The following is a 24,674-nucleotide window of genomic DNA, read 5'->3' as shown; positions in this document are numbered from 1 at the left end:
TATTTTGAAAAATAAAGAGCTTCCGAAAAATTACGGACAAGGCACACGGGCCATGCAAACTTTAAATGAATAAAGAATAAAATAAAAAAATGAGGCACAAGATATTTTATTGCGCTTTTTATATAGACACAAAAATGTTCAACATAAGTGGAATGGCTTGCAGCACTGGAGGTCAGTTTGAAGCTTGTAAACAGATAAACCAGGGTAATCATACATACACAACAAAATCATTAAGTACACATCTCTAGAGAGAGAAAAGGGGAGACATAAAATGTGTCCTAATAACAATGTTGCTAATGTGGTAAAGTCTGAAATCCATAATATTTGGTTATGCGTTATTTATTAGAATAACATAACCAAACCATTAAACCACGGTATACAAACCAAAAGGCAGTTCCTATTAGGAAACACACCAAAACACAAACACAACAAAAAATAACATTACATGAAGGGTCCTGAGACAAAGACGTCAATTTCAAGTACATTTTGTCAAGTGGGACCAAATAAACAATTTTTTTGTAAAATTCTACACTAAAATTCTAAGTGCTTCACCGGTTGCAGTATTGGCACTACCACTACAACTATAATCAGGCTTAAAAAAAAAAAAAAAACGACATGTAACAGGGAACGTTCAGAAGCACACATTTTGCTCTCTCTTGGTTTAATTGCTGCTAAAAGACCTCCCAAATGTTCTTAAATAATTTTCTCTGAACTTTTGTCATTGCAAATTAATCCGTCACTGCCTCTTATCAATCAGGCATGACAACTAATGAAAAATAAATATACATTTATCTACATTAACTTTACAATTCAAGTATATAACAGAAAATGGCTGCAACATAAACTATAACCCTGACTTTGTTCCCCTCTGTGACAATATAGTGCTAAATAGTAAAACCAATGATGAGATGAAAATTATTCATTTGGTGGTAAATTTAAATTTCCCATTAACAAAATTCATTTCCCCACGTTTACATACACAAGCACCACCAAGTAAACTGATATATTGATTATCAGCCTTCAAAATACCAATCAAAAGAAATGCAGATTAAACAATAGACGTATTGTTTATGAGTAGAATTGCATCATTGTAGTAAACAATGATGTCCGAACCAAATCCTCAAATTTTCAACTTTGAGCAAGGGCTACTATTCAAGGTAGTAACATCTCTGCACGGTTTTAGCAAAGCTGCAATATTTAAAGGCAGGTTAAACTAAAGCTGAAAAAAACGTAGACGGATGAATATATTTCTTTCACTTATGATAATGTCAATTTGGTCAAGCACTTCAAATACACATGTATGCCACATAAACAAAAGAATGTCAAGACACCATGAAATCAGCTAACAAACGTTGAGTTTGTAATGTTTGCAATCAATTATACATACTGCGTTCTACACAGAATATTCTGTATACTCATACTACTAAAAAATAGTACAAGTTTGGTAGTATGCCATTTCAAACACATTATTGAACAAACTGTGTTTTGTCTTTAATATACCACTCCATTTCTTTGTTCAGAGAGTAATGAAAATCTGCTTATTGTGATGGTCATGTCCGCACTAAGGAAAGCTAATGAGAAGTAATCTCCAATGTTTGGGGGTCCGTTGATGCTTTGACCTGTATTGAGCATGGGCACACATGTAGCACACAGTATTGCAAAAACCAGTAGCAAGAGAAAGCTAAGGCTTATGCTTAAATAGGGCAGGGCATTGGGTCCACAATCATGAGATTAAGTGCTTAAAAGTTCCCTTCTCCGATGCATGCAGACAGAGTTGCTCACATACACGTCTCGATGAAATTCAGTAGTCCATCCCCTCATCACTTTCATACCAGTCTGATGGAGCATCAGTGCCAAAGTAACGGTCCCCAAAATTACCTGCAAAATAATTGCTTTGGATTACAAGATACTGAATGTTCCCCTTTCTCCCTTTGTTTTTGCCAATCAAGAACTCTTACCAATCCCTGGAATGATGTGAAACTCATCATTGACGTTCTTGTCCACAGCAGTGGTGATGATGCGCACTTTGGGAAAGGCGTAGGCCACTGAGTGAACGCCCATCTCCGCCATAAGCAGAGAGAGCAGGAAGATCTTATCCTCCTGGACATCATGATCCTGTAACAGATGAGTTTACATATATACACATATACATACATACACACACCGATATCAGGCATAACATTATGAAGGTGAAGTGAATAACACTGATTATCTTTCATCACGGCACCTGTTAGTAAGTGGGATATATTAGGCAGCAAGTGAACATTTTGTCCTCAAAGTTGATCTGTTAGAAGCAGGAAAAATGAGCAAGAGTCAGGATTTGAGCGAGTTTGACAAGGTCCAAATTGTGATGGCTGTTCCCAGTCTGCAGTTGTCTATATCTATCAAAAGTGGTCGACAGGGTCATGGGCGCCAAGACTCATTGATGCACGCGGAGAGCAAAGGCTGGCCCATGTGTTCCGATCAAACAGACGAGCTACTGTAGCTCAAATTGCTCAAGTTAATGCCTTTTCTGATAGAAAGGTGTTAGAATACACAGTGCATCAAAGTTTGTTCCGTATGGGGCTGCATAGCTATAGACCAGTACGGGTGCCCATGCTGACCCCTGTGCCAACAGTGGGCATGTGGGCATCAGAACTGAACCTCAGACCAATGGAAAAAGATGGCCTGGACTGATGAATATTATATATTATATATTATATATATATGTGGCTACCTAGTACAACATATCATCTATCTACCTACCTACCTACTTACCTATCTATCTTTTATAAATGTGCAACATATCTATATATTCCCAAGTAGCCATGTTGATGACAGAAGTATTCAACAAAGGCCAGACAGACCTTTTTAAACACCCATGTCCTATGTCAACTTTGTACTCACAAAAAGGAGCAATTTGGCCAGGATTGTTTGCTTTTTATGCAAGAGAGCGGTCAAAGATCATTCAGAAAAGTGATTGTGTGGGGTATCCATTTAAACCGAACAGTACAAAGCAACAGGACTTGTTGACATTTATCTTGGACATCTTAAAAGCTGGGCTTAAAAGGATATATATATATATCCTTTTATATAGCCATCACTCCTCTACTATGCAAAAAAAGGTTTTTTGTTTTTTTTTATACAATGAAAAGCACTATGACCTTTGTGTCTGCTAAAGTGACTTACAAGTAAGACTCTGACAGCCATGAGAGCTGCCGCCCCTGTTGACACGGTGCTGTCCATCAGGATGACGTAGTCCTCACTGAGCTCCTTGGGCAGACGCAGGTAATGGAGCTTTGGAGGAAATTAGACCATAATAAGACAGATTTGTAGACTGAGCAGAGATTTATGTGCCATTAGGTAATACACTAAACATGCAAAACAGATTGAGACGTCAAGTAATTTGAGAGTGGTTTTTGCACTGAGACTTCCTTCTAAATTTAAAAAAGGACATGAGATGAACTTGAAGATCAAATATTTGGAAATGGGTGATATAGCTAAAAAGTTAATGGGAAAAAAAGAATATTTTTAAGCCTTTTTGCAGCATGTAAATATAGAATCTGTATATTCGGTGCCTAAAATGAACACAGCAAAGCCAAATGGGATTAAAAAAATAAAATACATTTATTTTGAAAAATTGGTGTTAGCGAGTAAATGAAATGGTGTCAAAATGTGGTATCGAAATTGGGATAGAGAATTATGAATTTTCACTGGTATCTTTACTGCCTGTTTTTGCTTGTTTCATGGTCGGTACATTTATCTGAAGTCATCAGCCATTGGCTGGTGTGGCTAAAAGTTGTACTCTCAAATGTATCAGTAAAAATCTTGAAATAATGTTTTGCACTAAAATGAACATAAGAATTATTTTAAGTTTACTAAAATTACTTAAACAAAAAATAAATATTTTTATAAACACATACAAATATGACAAGCACATAAAATGACTAAAACTAAAATTAAAACCCGAAACCTAAACATAATATATAAATCTAAAGAGAACATACAGCTAGAGGGAGCAGTACGCCATACATTTACAAAACAATCCATCAGCGTCAGCACAGTTTATCATGTATATCATGACGCGTTACAAATCAGGTTAAATACATTATACAACAGGCGCAGATCCCAAATCTGACAAACCACAGAAGTGAAGCAGACCGTGACCCGAACAGTAGGCTATGAGTTAATCACATGCTCTGTCTTACCAAGGCTGAGAACACAAGGGCAAATGATAACGCAGACATTTTTTGATCAGAGCTTGTGTATAGACATGTGTGTCAGTTGGATGGGTGAAGATGTGATACCTCAGGCTCTCCTGTGTCATGATTGGTCTGGATGAGGATCTTTCCGAGTCGAATGTCCTTACAAACAGCCATCAAGGCCTGTTCCATGGTCTCTCCTGCCCGTAGAATGGACACACCAGTGATCTATCAAACAAATACACAAGAACAAACACTGGTATAAAAGTACTGCCATTTAGAGAATACAGATAGCAACTAATGAATAGTTAAATTCATATTATTAATTATCTTTGATTTTTAGATTTTTAGTTAAATTAAAAATTATTTTATTTTATTTAATACAATTTTTATTTTTTTTATTTTTAGGTAATCATTTTAGTGCTTCAATTTTCAAATTATTTCCGTTTATTGCCAAGGCAACATTTCTAAAAAAATTCAGTAACTAATATTTATATTTTTTTCAGCTTTATTTCAATGAACAGAAAAGTTTTTAATAGCTTTAGGGTGTGTTCACACTTGTAGTTTGGTTCTCTTAGTTACTTTGGTCCAGACCAAAAAAAGAAACCAATAGATATAGTCCTGGTTTGCTTAGCGTTCACTGTCATTGTGACAAGCAGGGCGGGCGAGATCCGCAAGAGAGTGGCGCGAGGTCGGTGGCTTGATTGCAGATGAGCGTCATCTGCAAGTCACACCGGTCTCGAATCCTCTCACGGATAAAAGGAGAAGTGATGACATGAAAGGACGACGAGAGAGGACCAGGCCTGGATTTTATGTTGTTTTGTTTACGGCTTATCATGTGTATACGCAGCAGTTGTCCGCGAGGAGGACGTTTTTACTTTCAGTTTGTTTATTTATTAAAGTTTGTTGAACGGTCGCCGATTCCCGCCTTCATCTTCCCATATCTATGAACTTTGTTACGGTCCCATTTCACACCAAACCTAGAAAAAAAAAGAAAAAAAAACCGCCAGCTTTTATGTATATTTTGTGACGGAACTTGTCGAACACACAAAACAATGCCATGCGCTGGCCTAAATGCTTTCGTTGTATGTGCGTAGCCTTCATATGATGGTATTTTGACCAGCTGAGAACTCGTGAAGAGCTTATAAAATGTGCAAAGATGTCAAAACAGCGGCAGGAATCCCTCCGTCCCACACACAAACGAAGATATGCTACCAAGAGACTGTTATGATGCCTGTACCAAACTGAACAGGTGAAAAAAACAGGTATGCTTGACAATTCTGTCCTTCTTAGGGCTGCATATTGTGACATGTCCTTTTTTTTTTGTTTAAATGTCTGTGTTGCGTTCATATTTCACTCTACTGCACCAAAGTTCGACCATCATCTGGTCTCGGTCCGTTTGTTTGGTGCGCAGATGCCAGTGTTCACACTTATTCAGATGAACCGCATTAACAGAGCAAACGTGTGAACCAAGTGTGTGAACATACCGTTAGTTAACAATAATAACTTTGATTTGATCTAGTCATTTTTATATAAATAAACAAACCCTTTTCCCGCTCAGCCTCTTCCCTTCATATACAGTTCCTTGAGGAGTTTCAACAGACACCGGCTAGAGAGAAGAGGAAATAAGAATCAATGATGGAACTAACTAGCACTATAATCTTAAATGAAGACTTGCATCACTTCACACCATCAAATTTTTATTTGTCCATGGGGGTGCTACCTGACACGTGTATGCATCACTGTATGATGACCAATTTCCAGAGCTCGTAATATCAGGTTTAAAAGCCGGTAGTTGGTCATTAATGGCGGTCCACTCACCTTCAGCGGCAGAAAGGACAGGGCGTGCTCTATGAGAAGCCTCATTAATCTCTTTGAATAGAAAATAAATTCATCCCGACTGGTTTCTTTATTCCTGGGGGCACAGGGGACACAGTCAATAATACACAACAGAGATGATGTGAGTTTTGGAGGAGAGGATGATACTGTAAACAGGAACTACAGGTCTGAGAGTTCAGATAAAGTGAGAAAACTATCCTTATTTTATTTTAATTACTCAGTTACAAATCATCAGTTGCTTAAAATGTACAAATACAACTCAATCTCAAGTCCATCTCACAATGATACATTTTTTTGCTCTCTATTTACACTTCTACTAGAGTAACCAAAGGTGTACACTAAAGAGTACAGTGGTGATCAGTTTGTTAATGTGATGAGACGTGTACCATGAAGTAATGCCAACAAGTCTTTCTATTATTATGTTGGCTTTGCTAGGTGTAGCACACTAGGGCAGAATGAGCCACAAACTAAATTAAACTGATGAGCCGATTCTTTTAATGAATCACTTAAACCACTTTTAATGAGACTCAAAGTTTGAATCAGTCACATGAATCCTCATTGACACATGAACATCTGACACACTTACTGAACTACACATTTTTACTTTCAGTAAGATGTCTAACTTGACATTAAATTGTGTTTTGTGAAACATAAATTAGTATAATTTGTACTAATTGTATATCACATGACAATATGTGAAGATACACATCTTCAAGTTATTTTTTTCATATTATATGTTAATAAAAAAAGAAAACAAACCATAAATTTACCCCGCCAAACAAAATTATAAATGTTGAAAAGTTGTGTTGATTAATAATTTTGATGGAAATCATGTTTTTTTCTTTTTTTTTTCTTTGATTAATAGAAAAGTTATTTGTGCAAGAAATATTTTTTAATATTATAAATGTCAAAAGTTTCCTTACTGAATAAAATACATTTCATAAAAGTATTAATTTCTTTAAGAAATATTACGGACTCAAACTTTTGAACGGAACTGTAAATAAACAAACAATATATTAAAAAAAAGAAACCTCCAAATTGAAGTACTTATGTAATATTACACAAGTACTGGAGTATTCACAAGAACGGTGAACTCATACCTGATAATAGTGTGCATTCCTCTGACCTGTGGGGTGCTCTCCATGACGCTCAGAGTCTTGGGTAGAGGTTGACCCTGATGGGCAGATGCCAGGGCTGATCTATACGGCACATGGATGAGAGATGTAAACACTCCTTTTTTTTTACGTGTTGCAAACAAAAAGTAACACCACACGTTTCGTTTATGGCAAAGAGACAAATATAATCATATTTGACTTTTTCCCAGTGTAAAAATGGTTTGAAAAGCGAGCTTGAAGTGTTATGGTAGCAGATCAAGGTAGAGTTAAGGCCAATTCACTTCAAGTCAGAATTTCAATAATAAATGCATTTTAAACCAATAAGGTATTACCAAGGGTTATGTGTTGGCTTATTATAGCTAGTTTCTAAGTAGAAGGAGCAGTATGATAAGTATGTGCATCATCTATATAACTGACAGACTTGGTGTGAATGGGCCTTTAAATTAGAAGCAGGCAGAAGTGAGGATATTGCAACCAAAGATCTAATGTACAAAAAGATCAGTTCACCTAAAAATTACATCTACATGTCTTTCCAAACACACATGACTTACTTTCTTCACAAAAGAGAAGAAAGTCATACTCGTGGGAGAGTAAATGACAGTTATAATTTTAGGGTAAACTACTTTTTGCAGTGAAATAATGGGATCTGAAATAAAACCAACAAGATGGTTTAGGGCTAAACCTACAATAAATTGCTTTGTTCAATTGATTTGTTTAAAATTACAATATTGTAAATGCGGAAAAACTAATCAAGGACTGAGAGAGCCACCACTGCCCGCTACAATAATCAGATAAGAAAGAAAAATGACTCATTAATATATTTAGCTGCTAAATTTCCATCATCGTGGCTGCCAGTTTCACCAAAACTCAGCCCACAGTCCACTTTCAGCTGTGCCCGAAATCACATCATCTCTTGAGTAGGTACTTATTTTGACCAAGTAATTACTTCAAGACCACAAAAAAAGTATTTTATATAATGTGAATGTGTATAGCAGGGATGGGCATGATTAATCAACGATCAATAGTTGATCGCTAAGAATTTCGTCAATCACGTTAATTTCCTCTCGATTAATCAAATGCATTTTTTTTAAATGCAGGTTTTAGTGCGAGTCTTGAAGCAATTAAGAATCGAGAATAAGAATACGAGAGCACGTGCATGCTGGAGAACCGATGCCTATTTTTCAAGCGACACGTGTGTTGAAAGCATTTCCAAGCAAAATAGAAAATGTTATTTTGACACGAACGCACATTAAAAAAAATGACATTTTGATGTTTGAAAGTCTCTAGGTTAACATAAATGCAGATATATGCATAATTATAATAAAAAAAACAATTATCGATTTTGAAATATTGCACCTGTTACAGAACAAAATATTCGGCTTCTTTGCTGTATCAGTAGTCTATATATTTATGTTTAATATGAAGTATAGGCCTTCCCTGTACATCAATAGCAGCAGCAGCAGCAACACCGCGTCAGACACGCTTCTCATGTGCAAAGACATTAAAACGCAACGCAGAAACGCATAGGCACGTGATATGTTCGGTTTGGCTAACTGAACGTAGTTTACTATCTGCCACAAGTTGATCTTGTAATAAAGGTCTCATCGAGGAAAAACACGCTGCATTTTTGTATTCATTGCATTTTTGAATTATAAAAGTTAAATAATACATTTTATTATAAAAAATATTAATGATTAATTGATCGTTAATTCTCCCGACGATCGACTAAGAACGTTTAATCGAATGCCCATCCCTAGTGTATAGTATAAATGTATCATGTATCTGGACGTACTGTATTCGCCATGTTATCATTATAATGTGACCTACTAGCGTCAGTAATGTCCCAATTGGGATAGTAAAGTGTCATGCACATTTCAGAATCTCACTGGAAGAATAGGTCACCCGGGTACTTTTTACCCACTCTTTTATGAGTAATGTGAATTCGGACATACTTCTTTTATCACATACTGTTTTTCGCCTACTATATATAGTATGGAAGTATGCGATTTCGGATGCAGCCACCATGTCCTAACCAGAAGCGATATAAAGTGTGTTCAGCAACAAAAAATTATCTACACTGAACACAAAACTGCTGAGCAGATTGACACAATGATAACCAATCAGAAGTTTTAAGGAGCAGGATTTTGGACCAATTAAATTTCATTGTGGGTGTGGCTATCTAGGCAAAATGTCACAAAAATAGAAAACAAGAGGCAGAATGTCCAGTCGCTGTTGAGACTGGTTAGGACACTGTGATAGATTGACAGTGAGAATGTTATTTGCACATTCTGAAAAGATGAAGTTGAGTTAAACATACACAAGCAAGTTGAAAAAAAATTCAAACAATAATAGTAAAATTGTTACTAAAGGAGCAGAACATGGTTTTATAAAGTGAGGAAGGATTGCAGAGGACGGATTAAAGAAAAAAAAATGAAGGAAACATAAAAAAGAAAAGGCGAGAGGATGCAAGAGTTTATCCTCACATATCCCAGCGGAGTTTCCTCTGAAGAAGGGAATAAATGATCATTGGGAGATGATGACAAGACAGAGAAAAGAGAGAGAGAGGGAGGGGGAGAAAAGAACACGACCTGATTAAAGTCTATACGGAACAGATGGGACAGATCACAGCCAAGATGAGCTCAGGTCTGGGTAGTATGTCAGTGGTTTTCAGCTGAAATGCTGCTGCTGGCCTGAATAAAATGATAAAATGACTGCAGACGTCTGAATAGAGACTATGTAATCATGGAATTTGCGAGCTGCACAGTACCTAAAGAGAAAAACCACTGAAATAGGCCCATCCCGTGTTAGAAACAGCATCAAAATAACAGTGGAGGTGGAGACAAAAGGTGCACCGCGAAGCTATGGTGTTTTTCCTCACAAAACTATTTTTTGTCATCACATAATTTTTTCCTTAACAGGTCCATTTTGTGTCCAGGAAGGATGCATCAAATTGTTCAAAAGTGACAGGCTTTTTATTTTATTTTTTTTAAACAATTTTTTTTATTTTCTATTTAATCAAAGATTCCTGAAATATGCATCACAAAAATATTAAAGCAGCCCAACTGTTTTTAAACAGATTATAAGAAATGTTTTATCAGCACCACATCAGCATAATAGATTTCTTTAGACCAATGAGATTACAATGTGGGCGGAGCTGTGTATCAACAACATTTCATTTGTTCAGTGTAGTCGTGTGTATCCAACACCATTGCTTGAGCTAGGCTTTTCCTTTTGTCTCTGTTTGCATCTCTGAAGGTTTGAGGGAAAGAAAGGACAGATGAAGCACAAGTTTAAAGAATGAAGGAAAGATAGATGGAAGGGAATGAGGGGAAAAGCAGCCATACCTCACTGTGATTTCACGCTGGGATGGTTAGAGCAATCGGTTGAGGGTTTAGCAAGTATTTTCATTACAAACACACACAAGGAGGAGAAGAATACAAAAAGAAAAGAAAAAAAGACAAACTCATGAAATGAGATATTCACTCAGAAAAAGCCATTCCAAACAGTCAGCCTCTCCATGGTATACTGGAAAATATTTCATGGCAATATCAGCTATACTTGAACCCTACACTTAAGCTGATACAAATCACATTCTTGCTGTTTTAATATACATTTACGTTTCTCGTATTTACAGTGAGGAAAATAAGTATTTAAACACCCTGCTATTTTGCAAGATCTCCCACTTTGAAATCATGGAGGGGTCTGAAATTGCAGACTTGCATATTATTGCAGCTGTATCATACAAATAAATAGTTAAAAAAAATCATACAATGTAATTTCTGGATTTTTTTTTTTTTTAAGATTATGTCTCTCACAGTGGACATGCACCTACGATGACAATTTCAGACTTCTCCATGATTTCCAAGTGGGAGAGCAAAATAGCAGGGTGTTCAAATACTTATTTTCCTCACTGTACATCATCACAAATCAAATCTTTATCAGCGCGGCCATGTACAGCAGACTGACCATATACCACATATACAGACAATACATTTTCCATAGGTTTGAGGTTACAAATTTACTTTGAAAAGGGTATTTTTTGAATTAAAAGAACTTTTCTTTTTCCTACTGTGAATGTAAATCAAAATGCTTTTTCAAAATAACGCAGACCTCTAATCTAACCTCTATTGGATGAGAAACACAATGCGGGCCCCATGGCTTTAGAGCACGATATCTTTTGTACAAAAGCACATGGTTCATTAGTCTTAAAGATCATTCCTCACTGTGACTGATCGAGTGAAGAAGAGAAAAGCATTTTCCAACTCAGGACTTTATTTAGCAGGCCAGACAAGAAAAGGATTACATTTCAAAGAGGCTCTAAGCCCATTTTGTGGAATACATCTGTAGTCAGTACATGCACGTGATCACTCACCAAACGTTCATTAGTGTTAACATCTTTGTCTTGCTAATAATTACCTTGTTAGACACCTAAAGTCAACACAAAATCAAAATTGACTTTACATTTGCCTTCCTAACGCACATCTGCTGGTTTGGCTGAATATTGTCTGAATGATTTATCAGAGCATGTAAAAAGTGGATAGTGCTAAAGACCCCCTGTGGTGAAAATCAAGTTTTTAAATGTTGTTTAAATGTTGTCAGTGGTGGTTTTAATATGCTTTAAGACAAACCATGTGCAAATTCACAAGTTAATTGCTGAGTATTGCCTGTTGTGGAGTATTTTCACCTTGAAACGGCAGTGAACCTAAAGACATTTTTGAAAACAACGGTGTTTCGTACATCACAAAATACCATGTAACCAATCACGTCAACAGGCGGACCGGCTTTAGCATATCATAAACCACTGCGAAGCAGGGGAGCCTCAAGGAGAAGCGCCAGGTTATCCTGGTACATTTTTCGTGTACATTCATGTATGTACAAAATTATGTACATTTAGCAATATCGCTGGTGAATTATGTATATGATGTATATTACAATGTTACGATGAATTACATGCCTTTCTCTACTAATGTTCTAAGTTGTTCAAAGCATTTAGCTGTTGATTTTTAGAAGGCAGCTGTCTGACTCAGATGGCGAACGGGAACATGGTTTTTGTAACATTAGCAACACAATATTAGCTGTTGGATAACGTAGTCAAGCCCAAGGCTAATTGTATTAATTACCGTTATGTAATTACACCGTTATTTTTTAACGGTAAATTATACCGTTACACAAGCAATACAGTGAAGGTGACCGAGTGAATCTCTGAGCTAGTGTGAGTGAGTGGAGGCGGGGCTATTTTGCATATTCAGTGAGCTGCTATTCTAAATGAAGCAAGGGTTTAGAGTTACATTCATGCTTTTTTAAGGAATGAAGACTTTTTTTAACAGGAAAAAAAAACTTTTAAATGTGTCATTTTGGTGATCAAAGAGGAGTTTTAAGGGATAAAATTATTGGCTACAGGGGGACTCAAACCAACAACCAAACAGCTATTTAGGTACAATTTAAATACATTCATAACTGGTCCAGGCTTTATTCTGGAACAAAATGTCCACTTTTAGATATAACAAGGTCATAATTTCAACATGTTAGAAGTGACATTACAGAATTGTACAGGTTGCAAATGAAATCATGTTGATGTTTCGTGGACGGTCATAAACTATGAGGAAAGAATCCGAATGATTCTAAATGTCCAGAAAGTAAGGGGAAGGCGGTTTGTAAAATGAAGATCAAGATTACTGGCCAGGCCGTTTCTTATTTTAACCAACAGGCATGCAATTTAGAACAATATATCTTGTATCATCGGTACAGTATGGCCACCAGAGGGCAAACTATACTTATACCATGAGCACATTATACTTATACCATGGCATGGGATTTATATGCACATGCATGCAACATTTGAGTGTATATATATTAGGAGCATGTGGATCATCTAGCAGGGATAATAACATGCATGTTGACCAGTCTCAGCACTTTAATAAGCACAGACCAACTAACCACTCACTCAATGTCGATCAAACAACAGATGAGAATGAGGAGCCATTTTTGACGTACCTTTTCCAGTTGACTGTGGACATGCTGAACAATCAGATCCAAGGCTACAAAGTTTTCTCCACCTGGGGAAACATTTTTTAATGGTATAGTTTTTCAATGTATATAATGACTTAAATAATTAATTCAAATGCACGTTGTACTTTAAAAGTTGAATTTATAAACTAGGGATATTTTATAGTTTATGCATTTAATTGCTATATCACCACCAAAAGCTATACACATGGTGATAATGAGAAAAATATTTCTAAGATCATTTTATGTAAAAAATAAATAATAAAATAATTTAATCATCAAATTATGTATTAATCAAAATTTCGGAATAAAATACCACTAAAACATGCTCAATTGTCAAGACCGGTGGGCGTTTTGCTGTTTGGAAATTTGCAAAATTCACCTACCTCTTGGGACCACAATATCTGCAACCTGCACAGTGGGTTCGATATACTGTTCGAACGCTGGCTTGACAAATTTGTTGTACTGTTTAATGACTCCTCCAATGTCACGCCCTCGATCCGTGATGTCCCTTTTCAGACGCCTGACCAGCCGGATATCAGAGTCGGTGTCTACAAACACTTTCATGTCTAGCAGCTGAAGAGCACACAGACAGAAATACAATACAAAAATGTTAAAAACTGTGTGACAGCTACAAAAAAACGAAAAGGACAAAAAAGTTAGGACTGCAAAGAACAAATACTTCGATAATTATAATCCTAAATGAAACCAGCTTTTGACTATGTGCATTCTGGTGCACTTTTAAGGGTTTAATATAAAGTGTCCCTGTGCTTCGGATAAAGGGAAACATGTTTCCACCATAGTTCATTGATGGTTTCTAGAGCTTTTATTTGGTCCTATGAGTCCAGGTTTGAGCCTGTGTGATGCTCTGGGCAATGTTCTGCTGTGTCCGGTCATTCATGTGGACGTAATCAGGAGTGGAGCTAAACTCTGCAACGCATTGGCCCTCCAGGTGAAGATTTATCTGAATAACCCTGATCTATGGGATGTGCTGGACCAACAAGCTCGACCCACTGCGGCTCCACCTTACAACCTGCAAGACTTGAAGGATATGCTGCTAACGTCTTGTTGCCAGATACACAAGACAACTTTAAAGGTGTTGTAAAGTCCATGCCTTGGTGGGTCAGGACCAAAAGTATCATAATTTCATAATGTTCTGGCTCATCATGTAAAACCTTATTATCCTCTGGTCCAAAGTGAAATTATTTTGCAAGGCAGGCAAAATCTGTCCAGGACCTACTACTGTCTCTCCTCAACGGTTTCTGTTACTGAAAACACGCATAAGATATTTCAACGCAGCAAAGTGATAGGATGTTTTAAAAAGCGGCTCAGCAGAGTAAAAGTCAGGATCTATCAAAGCACTGTAGTGGAGCGTGACGCCAACTAGCCAAGACGTACTGCTGGTGCTGATGCTGAAAATGAATATCATTCAGTGAGCCGACAAGATACGGCAAAGGCATTAAATTTCAAGATAACGATAAACAATCCAACACCCTAAAACAGCGGTGCCAGCAGCTCTGCCAGCACGGCGAAGTATAACTTATAAGACTGTGTGCAGGCATGCAAGAAACACATATGAATTTGGAAAAAGGTCAAGTGTATATCAAGTTGTAAAGGACAGGAAGTCATTGCTCATCTTTCCTGAACGAAGTTCTCTCAAATTAAATAATGGATGTGAGCGGTCACTGTATTCACAGAGATCTACCATGAAAACCCTGACCTATTCTAGCCGACAGATGCAAAAAGGTCTACCGTTTGTTGAGTTTCATTCGTTCTGCGGCACGCCTGCTGCATGGTGCTCATAAATCACATCAGGATGAACTGCTTTGCCAATACGTTCACAATAAGTCCTATTTTAATTTGTATAGATTTCCGGACACGTCGCACAGGGAAGAATCGAAACCCGGCAATGGGAACCGTCAACGCTGCCGTAAATAAACGCCGCCTATTCACTTCCTGTAGCCAGTCTGTACCTTCACCATTAAAGAGAGAAAAGAATCAGTCATCTTCATTGTGTGAGGAAAACAACCGGATGCAGGAGGAATAGGACACAAGGAGAGGAAAGTCCTTGTGCAGTTTTATTAGGAATGCGATTTTATAAACCTGATCTTCTTCAACCAGAGGTGTAGTTGCTCCCCTTAATGATAGAAGAGACAACTAAAACTCATTATCTAACCATTTACCAGTATTCATGTATATTCAGGACTGTAGAGAGACAGAGATGGTAATGTAGAAGGGAGAGGGAATCTCATCTTCCTGGCCGTTTTGTGGGAATGAGGTCCATTACTCAGAGACAAGACACACCAGAATGTGTGAAATTTACAGGATCATTTCACTCTGAATTAAACAAAAAAAATAAAAATAATTTGGGGTGCTTTCACACTGGCAGTTTAGTTCGAAACAGGGCATGATTCATATGAAAAATTGCTAATGTGAAAGCCGTCATGCCCGGGTGTGCACTGGGGTACCGAACCCGAGACTACCTGAAGAAGGTGGCTGCACTCGAACTGTGGCATGGTTCTTGTGAAAGCAACACACTCGGCTGCGCACTTGTTCAGGAAGGAAAGTAACCAGCGCATGCGAATAATAAACATGTAAGGGATGATAGTGTTGATGATTTACATTGGATACGAGCGAGAAGTGTAATTGTGCACAGTGAGTACAATCAGGACGGCAAATAAATGGCAATCCGCTGTCTCCATTTGCAAGCAGCAGAAAGCCACATTCATGCAACACACATACAGTAAACCCAATTGTTGATTACTCAGTCCCGTAACATAATGATAATGAAGCCTACTTTATAGGTCTTACGCGTGTGGAATGACATTAGGGTGAGTCATTAATGACATTAATTTCATTTGTGGGTGAACTAACCCTTTAACTACATAAATGTTATACACTACCATTTAAGTTTGGAGTCAGTAAATAATATTACGTTGCAAAAAGATTACTTTTTCAAATAACTGATGTCCTTTGAACTTTCTATTCATCAAAGAATCCTGAAAAAAAAAAACTCTATATTTTTGATCAGATCAATACAGCCTTTTAAATATGTTTAATGAAAAAACTTTGGTCATTCAGCATCCATCACTAACCTGTGGGAATATATAATACCCTAATACTCCCTCATCTCTTCCTATCATTATACATCTCTTTTCATTTGACCTTCTACACATCCATTTTTCCCTCTCTGCTTTATGACTCCCATGATGCTCTTCTATATATCAGGCTATGACGCTTTCCATTATTCTTCCCCTCTTTCCATCTTCAAGAATCAAGTCCCTTTGTGATATCACAAACCACACTTAAAGATTATATCGGACACTTTCATATAATGTCCAGGGTGACAAGTTTAATATGTGGCTTACCTTTAAAAGCTCCTTGTTGGCAAAAGCCAAGATTCCCTCGAATATCACAACGTTGGCCCCATAGACGGTTTTCTGCACAGAGGATCATAAACAGAATATTAAATGACCAGGAATAAAATAACATAAATTTGTAATCTAATCAATCACACGATATGGCAATTAATTAATCAAATTAAATGCTAATAAATCATTAATTACATCAAATTAAATCAAGTTCAAGTTACATTTTTTTATAGAGAACCGTATACACACATGCAAATATTTCTCAAAAATATGCATGCATGTGCATGTATATATGTATGTGTGTGTATTCAAATATACATAATTATACACCATACACACACATATGTGAACACAATTTCATTTTGGATGTGATTAATCACAATTAAACATTTGACAGCCCTAATTATGATTATAATATAATGAAATGTAAAAATGCATTGATACATTTTTCAATTATGGTATATAATTAATCAATTATACTGAGCTTTTTTTAATATAAAACCTGGTTTATACCCCTAACTGATCAAATGATCCAAAACTATATATGGTATAATGTAAACAAAACACCCAGAAAATGCCTTGGAGTGCTTGATCTGGACTACAACTATATATTTATTTATTTTTTACTTTAAATGATGTTAATAAATAGAGGCAGTGCTGGGACAGACTGTGGAAGTGTGCAGTGATGCATTTCCTCCATGCTCCCCTGCTTCAGAATGAGGGGAACCCTGATGGTGTCATGATCCCATTAAGACAGATGCACTACCACGAGGCTTCTCGTCAATGGTCACTCAGTCTGTATTGATCAGCACACGCAACCTGTATATGCCACAGAGGCAGAAATCTCCCTTTATCGCTCATAAACATTACGACCCATTTATGGAGAAATTAAACCTTAATTTTAGAAAGACGATAAAAGCAGCACAGTCCCTAAATAATCATGTCTGCAGTTCTGAACTGAGTAATTAAAGTGCAGTGGTTTAACTGGTACTGCTTTATTTCTATCAGGCATGCACTTGCAAGTTGCCTAAAAAATAAATGCAAACATTGTACAAAGTTGTAATCAGTGATTGACTACAGTCTATTTGGGTTGGGGGGGGGGGGGGGGGGGGGGGAAGAGGGGGAGAGGGGGAGAGAGAGGGGGAGAGAGAGAGAGAGAGAGAGAGAGAGAGAGAGAGAGATAATATATATTATTGTTAGAACCCCTATAATATACGAGGTAAATTAAATCGATACAGAGATAACCATATAACAATCGGTTTTACACAGTAAATCCATCTAAATTAGCATAAATATGCAGGAAAAATATTTGATGTTATTTACGTTACAGTAATGTTCTTCTGCCACAATGTGGCATCAAGGAACTAGAACATATACTAATTGAACAATTATATTGCATTGTTGCATAATATAAAGCAATAAAGCACAAGTAATTTATTGAATTGCTAAAAAACATTCTTCTATCCCAGCTTAATATGCAAAGACAAAATGTAAGACAAATGCTTGTAACCCAAGTGCAATTTTACTTGGTGATGCAGAAACTAGTTTTATTTTGTAGGGGAAAACGGTCATCAGTAGTATGGATGAGTCTATATAGTCTCATGCATACTTAACCAGGCAATCACACACTGCTTACCCACTCCTTGCGACGGTTGTGGGTGGTGAAGTCGTACACTGGCACTTTGATGCTCTTGCCCTTTTTCAGTTTCCTCAACACAGTTACCAGCAGCTCAAAATCAAAGGCATCAGGATGATCAAAGTTGTACTCGTTTCTGGCTGCCAACTCCTGCTCCTCTTTACTCAAAACCTGCAAGTCAGCAAGAAAAGGAAGATAAAAATACACTAACACTAAAGCCCAAAGCACACTTCGACTGCCTGCTTTCTTAAACAGTCCACATGACAATTTTTGTCATCAGGAGGAAAGTCTGCAGACATCTGTAGACACTGTCTGTCAATGTTTGTGTCCACGTGGATGGTGCGTGTACAACAGTGCATGTGCGAGTGACTGGAGCACTTGAAAACAAAGCTCACTAGATGCGCACGTGCCGAAAGCTTCTTTTCGCGTTCATGGCCAAAGGTGTATACTACAAAACGCTTGGCTCACAGTGGAGTGATGGAGCGGAACGCAGAAAATGAAGTATTCCCAGGCCTTAAAGATTACATTTTTAGGGTACTAGTGCCAAGTAGAATTCCCTCCACCGAGAAAAACTAATTGATTGATTGAACCACTTAATTAGACCAATAATAGGCTGAAGAATGTGCCATTAAATCAAAAAAGGATTGATGAGTAGACTTCATAGGGTTTCAGCACATCCAACAAGGGCAGGAGCAAATTATATTAATGCTTCAATAGTTTCAACACATGAAGAAGTTCCATTTGGAGCACTTTAATGGCACAGCAGTCTGCAAATGCAACTAGAAGCAATAACCCCACTGATGTTCATTTAAAAGGAAGTCCAAACCAGATGTATTCCGGGTTTTCTTTAACTCGATTAAGAAAGTACCTTGTAGAAAGAGTCCATAGAAAGCAGGACAACCCAGGGAACATCAAGAGCCTCTATGATCTTATTGGCCACGGTGGTTTTCCCAGAGGCACTCCCTCCACACAGACCTGCAGGACACACCAAAAGTGGCAGTTTGTTTAAATGCACAAAGAGAAAATATTTCATGCAAACATTACACACACACACACATCCAGAAAGTATTCACAGCGCTACACTTTTTCCTCATTTTGTTGTTACAGCCAAAATTGACTTAATTCAGTATTTTCCTTAAAACTGTAAAACAATACACCATTATGACAACGTGAAAGAAGTTTGTTTGAAGTCTAGCAAATGTATTAAAAATAAAAAATGGAGTTTATTTTTTTTAATTCTCATGTACATACGTTTTCAGAGCCTTTGCCGTGACACTCAAAATTGAGATCAGGTACTCCTGTTTCCACTGATCATCCTAGAGATGTTTCTACAACTTGATTGGAGTCCACCTGTGGTAAATTCAGTTGATTGGACATGATTTGGAAAGGCACAACTTTCTATATAAGGTCCTACAGTTAACAGTGCAAAAACCAAAGAATGGTCTGTAGACCTCAGAGCCATGATTGTATCGAGGCACAGATCTGGGGAAGGGTACAGGAAAATTTCTGCAGCATTGAAGGTCCCAATGAGCACAGTGGCCTCCATCATCTATAAATGGAAGAAGTTTAGAACAACCAGGACTATTCCTAGAGCTGGCCATCCAGTCAAACTGAGCATTCGGTTGAGAAGGGCCTTAGTCAGGGGGGTGACCAAGAACCCGATCACTCTGATAAAGACCCAGAGTTTCTCTGTGGAAAGGGGAGAATCTTCCAGAAGAACAACCTTGTCTGCAGAACTCCACCAATCAGGCCTGTATAGTAGAGAGGCCGGACGGAAGCCACTCGTCAGACGTCAGTAAAAGACACATGACAGACCGTCTGAAAAACTCTCAGACCATGAGAAACAAAAGTCTCTGGTCTGATGAAACAAAGATTGAAATCTTTGGCCTGAATGGCAAGCATCATGTTTGAAGGAAACCAGGCACTGCTCATCACCTGACCAATATCATCCCTACAGTGAAGCATGGTGGTGGCAGTAATGTCCTTAAATGGCCCAGGCAGAGAGCCCAGACTTGTGTGGCATTCCACTCGCTAACTTCCCTTTGTCTCGTTTACTCAAATGTGCATCATTGCTTACGTTGCATGAGTGCCCACTACTGGTGGACCCTTCGCAATGAGTTGAACTGGAACATCCTAAGCCCTTAATCACCTGGAATCCACTATGGAGTGTATTTTATTATTATTTTTCCTTTACGAAATTGATTAATGCAGCATTCCATATAGGTGTGCTTGGGTTGTTTTAAATGTTTAAAAAAAAAATTAAAATATCAGAGTTGTTTGTGGTGGGGTAAATTAAACGTTATATGCAGTGACGTCCCAATCACATTGCATTGTGGTTTATGAAGCTGCCTGAAGTGTACATATGAAGTAGACTCGCTACCTCGGTCAAGGGAGCAAGGGTCTGTCCATATAAACTTCCCTTGTCCACTTCACAAAGTGGAACGCACTTCAAAATAGCAGATGGGATTGCCCCGAGGGGAAGTGCTTAGGGAAGTTCGCAAGTGCGTGTCTAATAGTGGAGTGGAAAGCAGCATTGAACATCTCTGTAGAGCTCTGAAAACGTCTGTGCACTGACACTCCCCATTCAACCTGATAGAGCTTAGAGGTCCTGGAAAGAAGAATGGGAGAAACTGCCCAAAAATAGGCATGTCAAGCTTGTAGCATTATACTCAAAAAGACTTGAGGCTGTAATTGGTGCCAAAGGTGCTTCAACAAAGTATTGAGCAAAGGCTGTGATTTTTTTAAAATATTTATAAATTTCCAAAGATTTCAAACAAAATTCGTGCACATTGTTATTATGGGGCAGAATTTAGGAAAATAATGATTTAAATCCATTATGGAATAAGACTGTAACATAAAATGTGGAAAAAATGAAGCGCTGTGAACACTTTCCAGATGCACTGCAAGTGTGTGTAATTTTTTTATTATATTAATATTGTGCCACAATGAAAATAAATATCACCCAGCTTTACTTTTTTTTTTTATAAGTTTCAATTGCAAAACCTGGCTATTGTCCACATCCACTATGTTACAAACACAGCTATTTTATCAAGGTAACAATTAAAAAATGGATGTGAAGTAAATCCCCAAAAATATTTAAAATAATAATAATAACATGGTTTTAGAGTCACTGTGCTAATAATATAATATTTAATAATAATAAATTGCTAGTATCTGTCCAACCTTAATAACAAAAACTAAAAATGTAGCTTGGATTAGACAACTCATCTGACTGTGCATTATACAAAAGCCAGTCATGTAAGACATGCTGACCACTACATTTTACGATACTAAAGTATCAGATCTCTAGAATAAAGGCCATAAAGAAAACACTACAAAAAATAAGATACACCACCAGTGGGAATAACAAAAATCTGCTTCTTGTTCTATAGACTAAAGTTACTTAAAACTGCTTTAGTGTTCTTATGTCCTCTCTCGTCTCCCTGTTTCTCTGACCTTTGCTAAGGGAAGATCATTCCACTTGGGTGGATTTATTAGTTTCTCTCAGACCGACTGAGCATGGATGACAGTCACACCAGACTTTTTTTTTACAAGAATAATTGACTGGAGCACATTCAAGTGTGAAATTGTAGCCCGTACGACAGGCACTTTGTGAGTAATGGATTGCATACTAATGACCTCAGAGCTCAGATTCACTCGACAAACGTGTAAACTCTGCAATACTAATGTCTTCTGGTCAACTTAAGAGAAATGTAAACCATGCCTTAAGATATATGCACTACCATTCAAAAGTTTGGGGTAATTTTGATTCCCAAGAAATTGATATTTTTATTCAGAAAGGATGCATTTACTTAAACAAAGTGGGCAGAAAAGGCTTTTGTATTGTCATAAAAGATTTATATTTCAGAAATCCAAGTTCTTTAGAAATCTATCAAAGAATCCTGGAATCAATGCTTCACAGCTTCCACAAAAATTATTAAGCAGCAAGTCAGCATATTAGAATGATTTCTGAAGGATCATGCGTCACTGAAGAATGGAGTAATGATGCTAAAAATTCAATCACATGAATAAATAATATTTTAAAATATATTATAGAATATAACAGAATAGAACAGTTTTTTATTAATGGCAAAACCCCCCACAAACATCAGTGTTTTATGTATTTTGTTCAAATAAATGCAGCAAAGGTGACCATAATCAAATGTAGTAAAGGTATGCATGTGTGTCGCACCTATGACAAAGGCTTCTTTAAAGGTGGTCCCAGTAACGTTGTACCAGGGTGGTCGTCCTGCGGTGTAGATTGTCCTCTTATTTGTCCTTAAAAGTGGAGGCTCCGTTTTGCTTTGGCTGGTGGTCCGTTTCCGTGGGGAAGGGGTAAGCGAAGGGGTAAGGGGACATCTGTGTCTCATAAGGCCATCGAGGGAATCCTCACCACTACCACAAAATAAGGACAAAAAACAAACAAACATATGCAACATAAGGGCCTTTGTTTTATAAAGCAATGGGATTTGCTTTAGCTAAACATTTTTCATGATGTGTCACTTAAAGGGATAGTTCACCCAAAAATGACAATTACCCCATGATTTACTCAAGCCGTCCTAGGTGTGTATGACATTCTTTCAGACGAATACAATCGGAGTTGTATTAAAAAACTCCTGCTAATCCAAGCATTATAATGGCAGTGAACAGCAGCTCAAATTTTGAAGCCCAAAAAAGTGCATCCATCCATTATAAAAGTAATTCACACAGCTCCAGAGGTTTAATAAAGACCTTCTGAAGTGAATCAATGGGTTTATGGGTTTGTGTAAGAAAAATATCCATATTTGAAACTTTATAAAGTAAAATATCTAGCTACCGTCAGACCCCCTTCCATATTCAACTTCCACAGAAACACAACGCCTTTCGCAAATCTTTTTGTTGGATACGGAAGGCGGTCCGGCGGAATCTAGATATTTTACTTACACAAACACATCGCTTAGCTTCAGACGGTCTTCATTACCACCCCGGAGCCATGTGGATTACTTTTATAATGAATGGATGCACTTTTTTGGGCTTTCATTATAATGCTTGAATTAGCCAGGATATTTATTAATATAACTGTATTCATCTGAAAAAGAATGTCAAACACCTAGGATGGCTTGAGGGTGAGTAAACCATGGGGTAATTTTCTTTTTTGGGTAAACTATCCCTTTAACAATTATCGATAACTGATCAATTATCATTGAACAAAGCAAAGAAGTGTGTCCAAGTCGCCATCAGACATGCCTTTATAATCAAGAAACGGCCCCATCTGACCTGAGCATAGCTTTTGAACACTGTTTCATAGAGAGCTTGAGGAAATCGTGGTCTTTATGATGGCCTCAGAAAGAGCTGCTCACATGATAATTTCTGTTAGTGTGGTAGAGGGACTAGAACCTTTCTTCATATCCTGTCCAGGAAACCACACATCTGCTCAGCCAAAACTGGAGCCTCATTTGAGTAAGACTTTCATCATATGGACAGACACTGGACACACACTGGTGCTAATGATGAATCATCAAATTAAAATACAGTCCATTACACAATGGTAGTGCTTAAAAGGTCAGGATGTTTGCTTTAACACACACACACACACACACTAGGCTTATGTGGATTAAGGGCAGTTGATATCAAATTCTATTGTCTGTGCTGTGACACTGCAAAAAAAGCTTGTCGGGTTTCCAGTTCAAATATCTAAAGTTTCTTGAATCAATATGCTTTTACTAGATAAGTAAAATGACATAAGATTTTTGGGAAAAACAATCTAAATTAAGTGATTTTTTTGCAACAACAACAAAACAACATATTTGGCATGTTGTTTTGTGGAAGTGGACGGAATGCAAGGAACGTGTCACATTAGGTTCTGGTGTATACAAAGAAGGCCAAAGGTTATACGTATGCATATTTTGTCGATATCAGGTTAAATATACACATACCACGCTAACGGACATGTTCAATAACCCTTATTGTAAACACACCCCAAATAACCTTTTCCCTTTGGACAAACAAAAGAGAATAATAACGACTGTTAGCATCCAAAATAAATGTAATGTTTGCGTGTACATATCTTAATAACTCTGCATGTTTCTTTAAATTTAACTCTTCATTCGACTGATTTTTCCATTGACGGAAGATCTGCCACGCCAGCAGCTCCGGAAAAAGAAGCTACTCAAGTCTGATTCTAGATTACTTAACTAGACACAAAAAACAAGACCAAACGAATCAGGTACAATGAATTACTTGTGTCGCTTGATGTAACGTTACTGTTGTTGCCACTGATCAACACACACAACACTCTTTTATTTGTCTGCCAGATAAGTTACTGATCGCATTAGCTGAGCTCGACAGGCAACTGATCTACTCACCTGTCAGATCTGGACATCGACGAATCATCCTCTTCTTCTTTCTGTTGCACCTGAACATCATTTTGGCTCATTGTCATCGCCATGTTTTGTGCCGCGAACGCGCGATAACGCATGTCCGGAAGTGCGTTTTGCGTCACGCTCGCGGTGACGCATAGTTAACGCTTCAGCAGTGATTGTGTTTT

The 24,674-nt window shown here is 37.4% G+C and overlaps 1 protein-coding gene across 2 annotated transcripts; it reads right to left on the bottom strand.

Moving 5' to 3' along the window:
- Positions 1-90: 90 nt before the first annotated feature.
- Positions 91-24,628, bottom strand: si:ch211-243j20.2 (uridine-cytidine kinase-like 1). Of its 2 annotated transcripts, none has more exons than XM_067417910.1 (15): positions 24,493-24,628; positions 22,341-22,543; positions 19,017-19,123; positions 18,149-18,319; positions 16,510-16,581; positions 13,528-13,717; positions 13,130-13,191; positions 10,480-10,496; positions 7,121-7,219; positions 6,003-6,096; positions 5,728-5,790; positions 4,287-4,409; positions 3,169-3,276; positions 1,959-2,115; positions 91-1,878 (listed from the first exon to the last, which is right to left on the bottom strand). In XM_067417910.1, exons 1-15 carry the CDS (start codon positions 24,603-24,605, stop codon positions 1,802-1,804), a joined length of 1,656 nt encoding a protein of 551 aa, XP_067274011.1. In that variant the 5' UTR covers positions 24,606-24,628; the 3' UTR covers positions 91-1,801. The 2 variants fall into 2 exon arrangements, with proteins under 2 accessions (XP_067274011.1, XP_067274010.1); XM_067417909.1 differs by lacking the exon at positions 10,480-10,496 and adding an exon at positions 9,619-9,638.
- Positions 24,629-24,674: the final 46 nt, after the last annotated feature.

Source organism: Pseudorasbora parva, chromosome 15 (assembly GCF_024679245.1).
Source record: "Pseudorasbora parva isolate DD20220531a chromosome 15, ASM2467924v1, whole genome shotgun sequence".
NCBI lineage: Eukaryota > Metazoa > Chordata > Actinopteri > Cypriniformes > Gobionidae > Pseudorasbora > Pseudorasbora parva.
Note: the sequence above shows the minus strand (reverse complement) of the source record. Positions and strands in the feature narration are given on the sequence as shown.

Bases quoted from the DNA above. Each gene is read 5' to 3' on its own strand.
- si:ch211-243j20.2 (XM_067417909.1), bottom strand. From the start codon at position 24,605: ATGCGTTATCGCGCGTTCGCGGCACAAAACATGGCGATGACAATGAGC. The intron at 19,124-22,340 runs GTGCGACACACA...TGTGTCCTGCAG, and splicing joins TAAAGAAGCCTTTGTCATAG to GTCTGTGTGGAGGGAGTGCC. The intron at 13,192-13,527 runs GTAGGTGAATTT...ATGTTTCCCCAG, and splicing joins AGATATTGTGGTCCCAAGAG to GTGGAGAAAACTTTGTAGCC.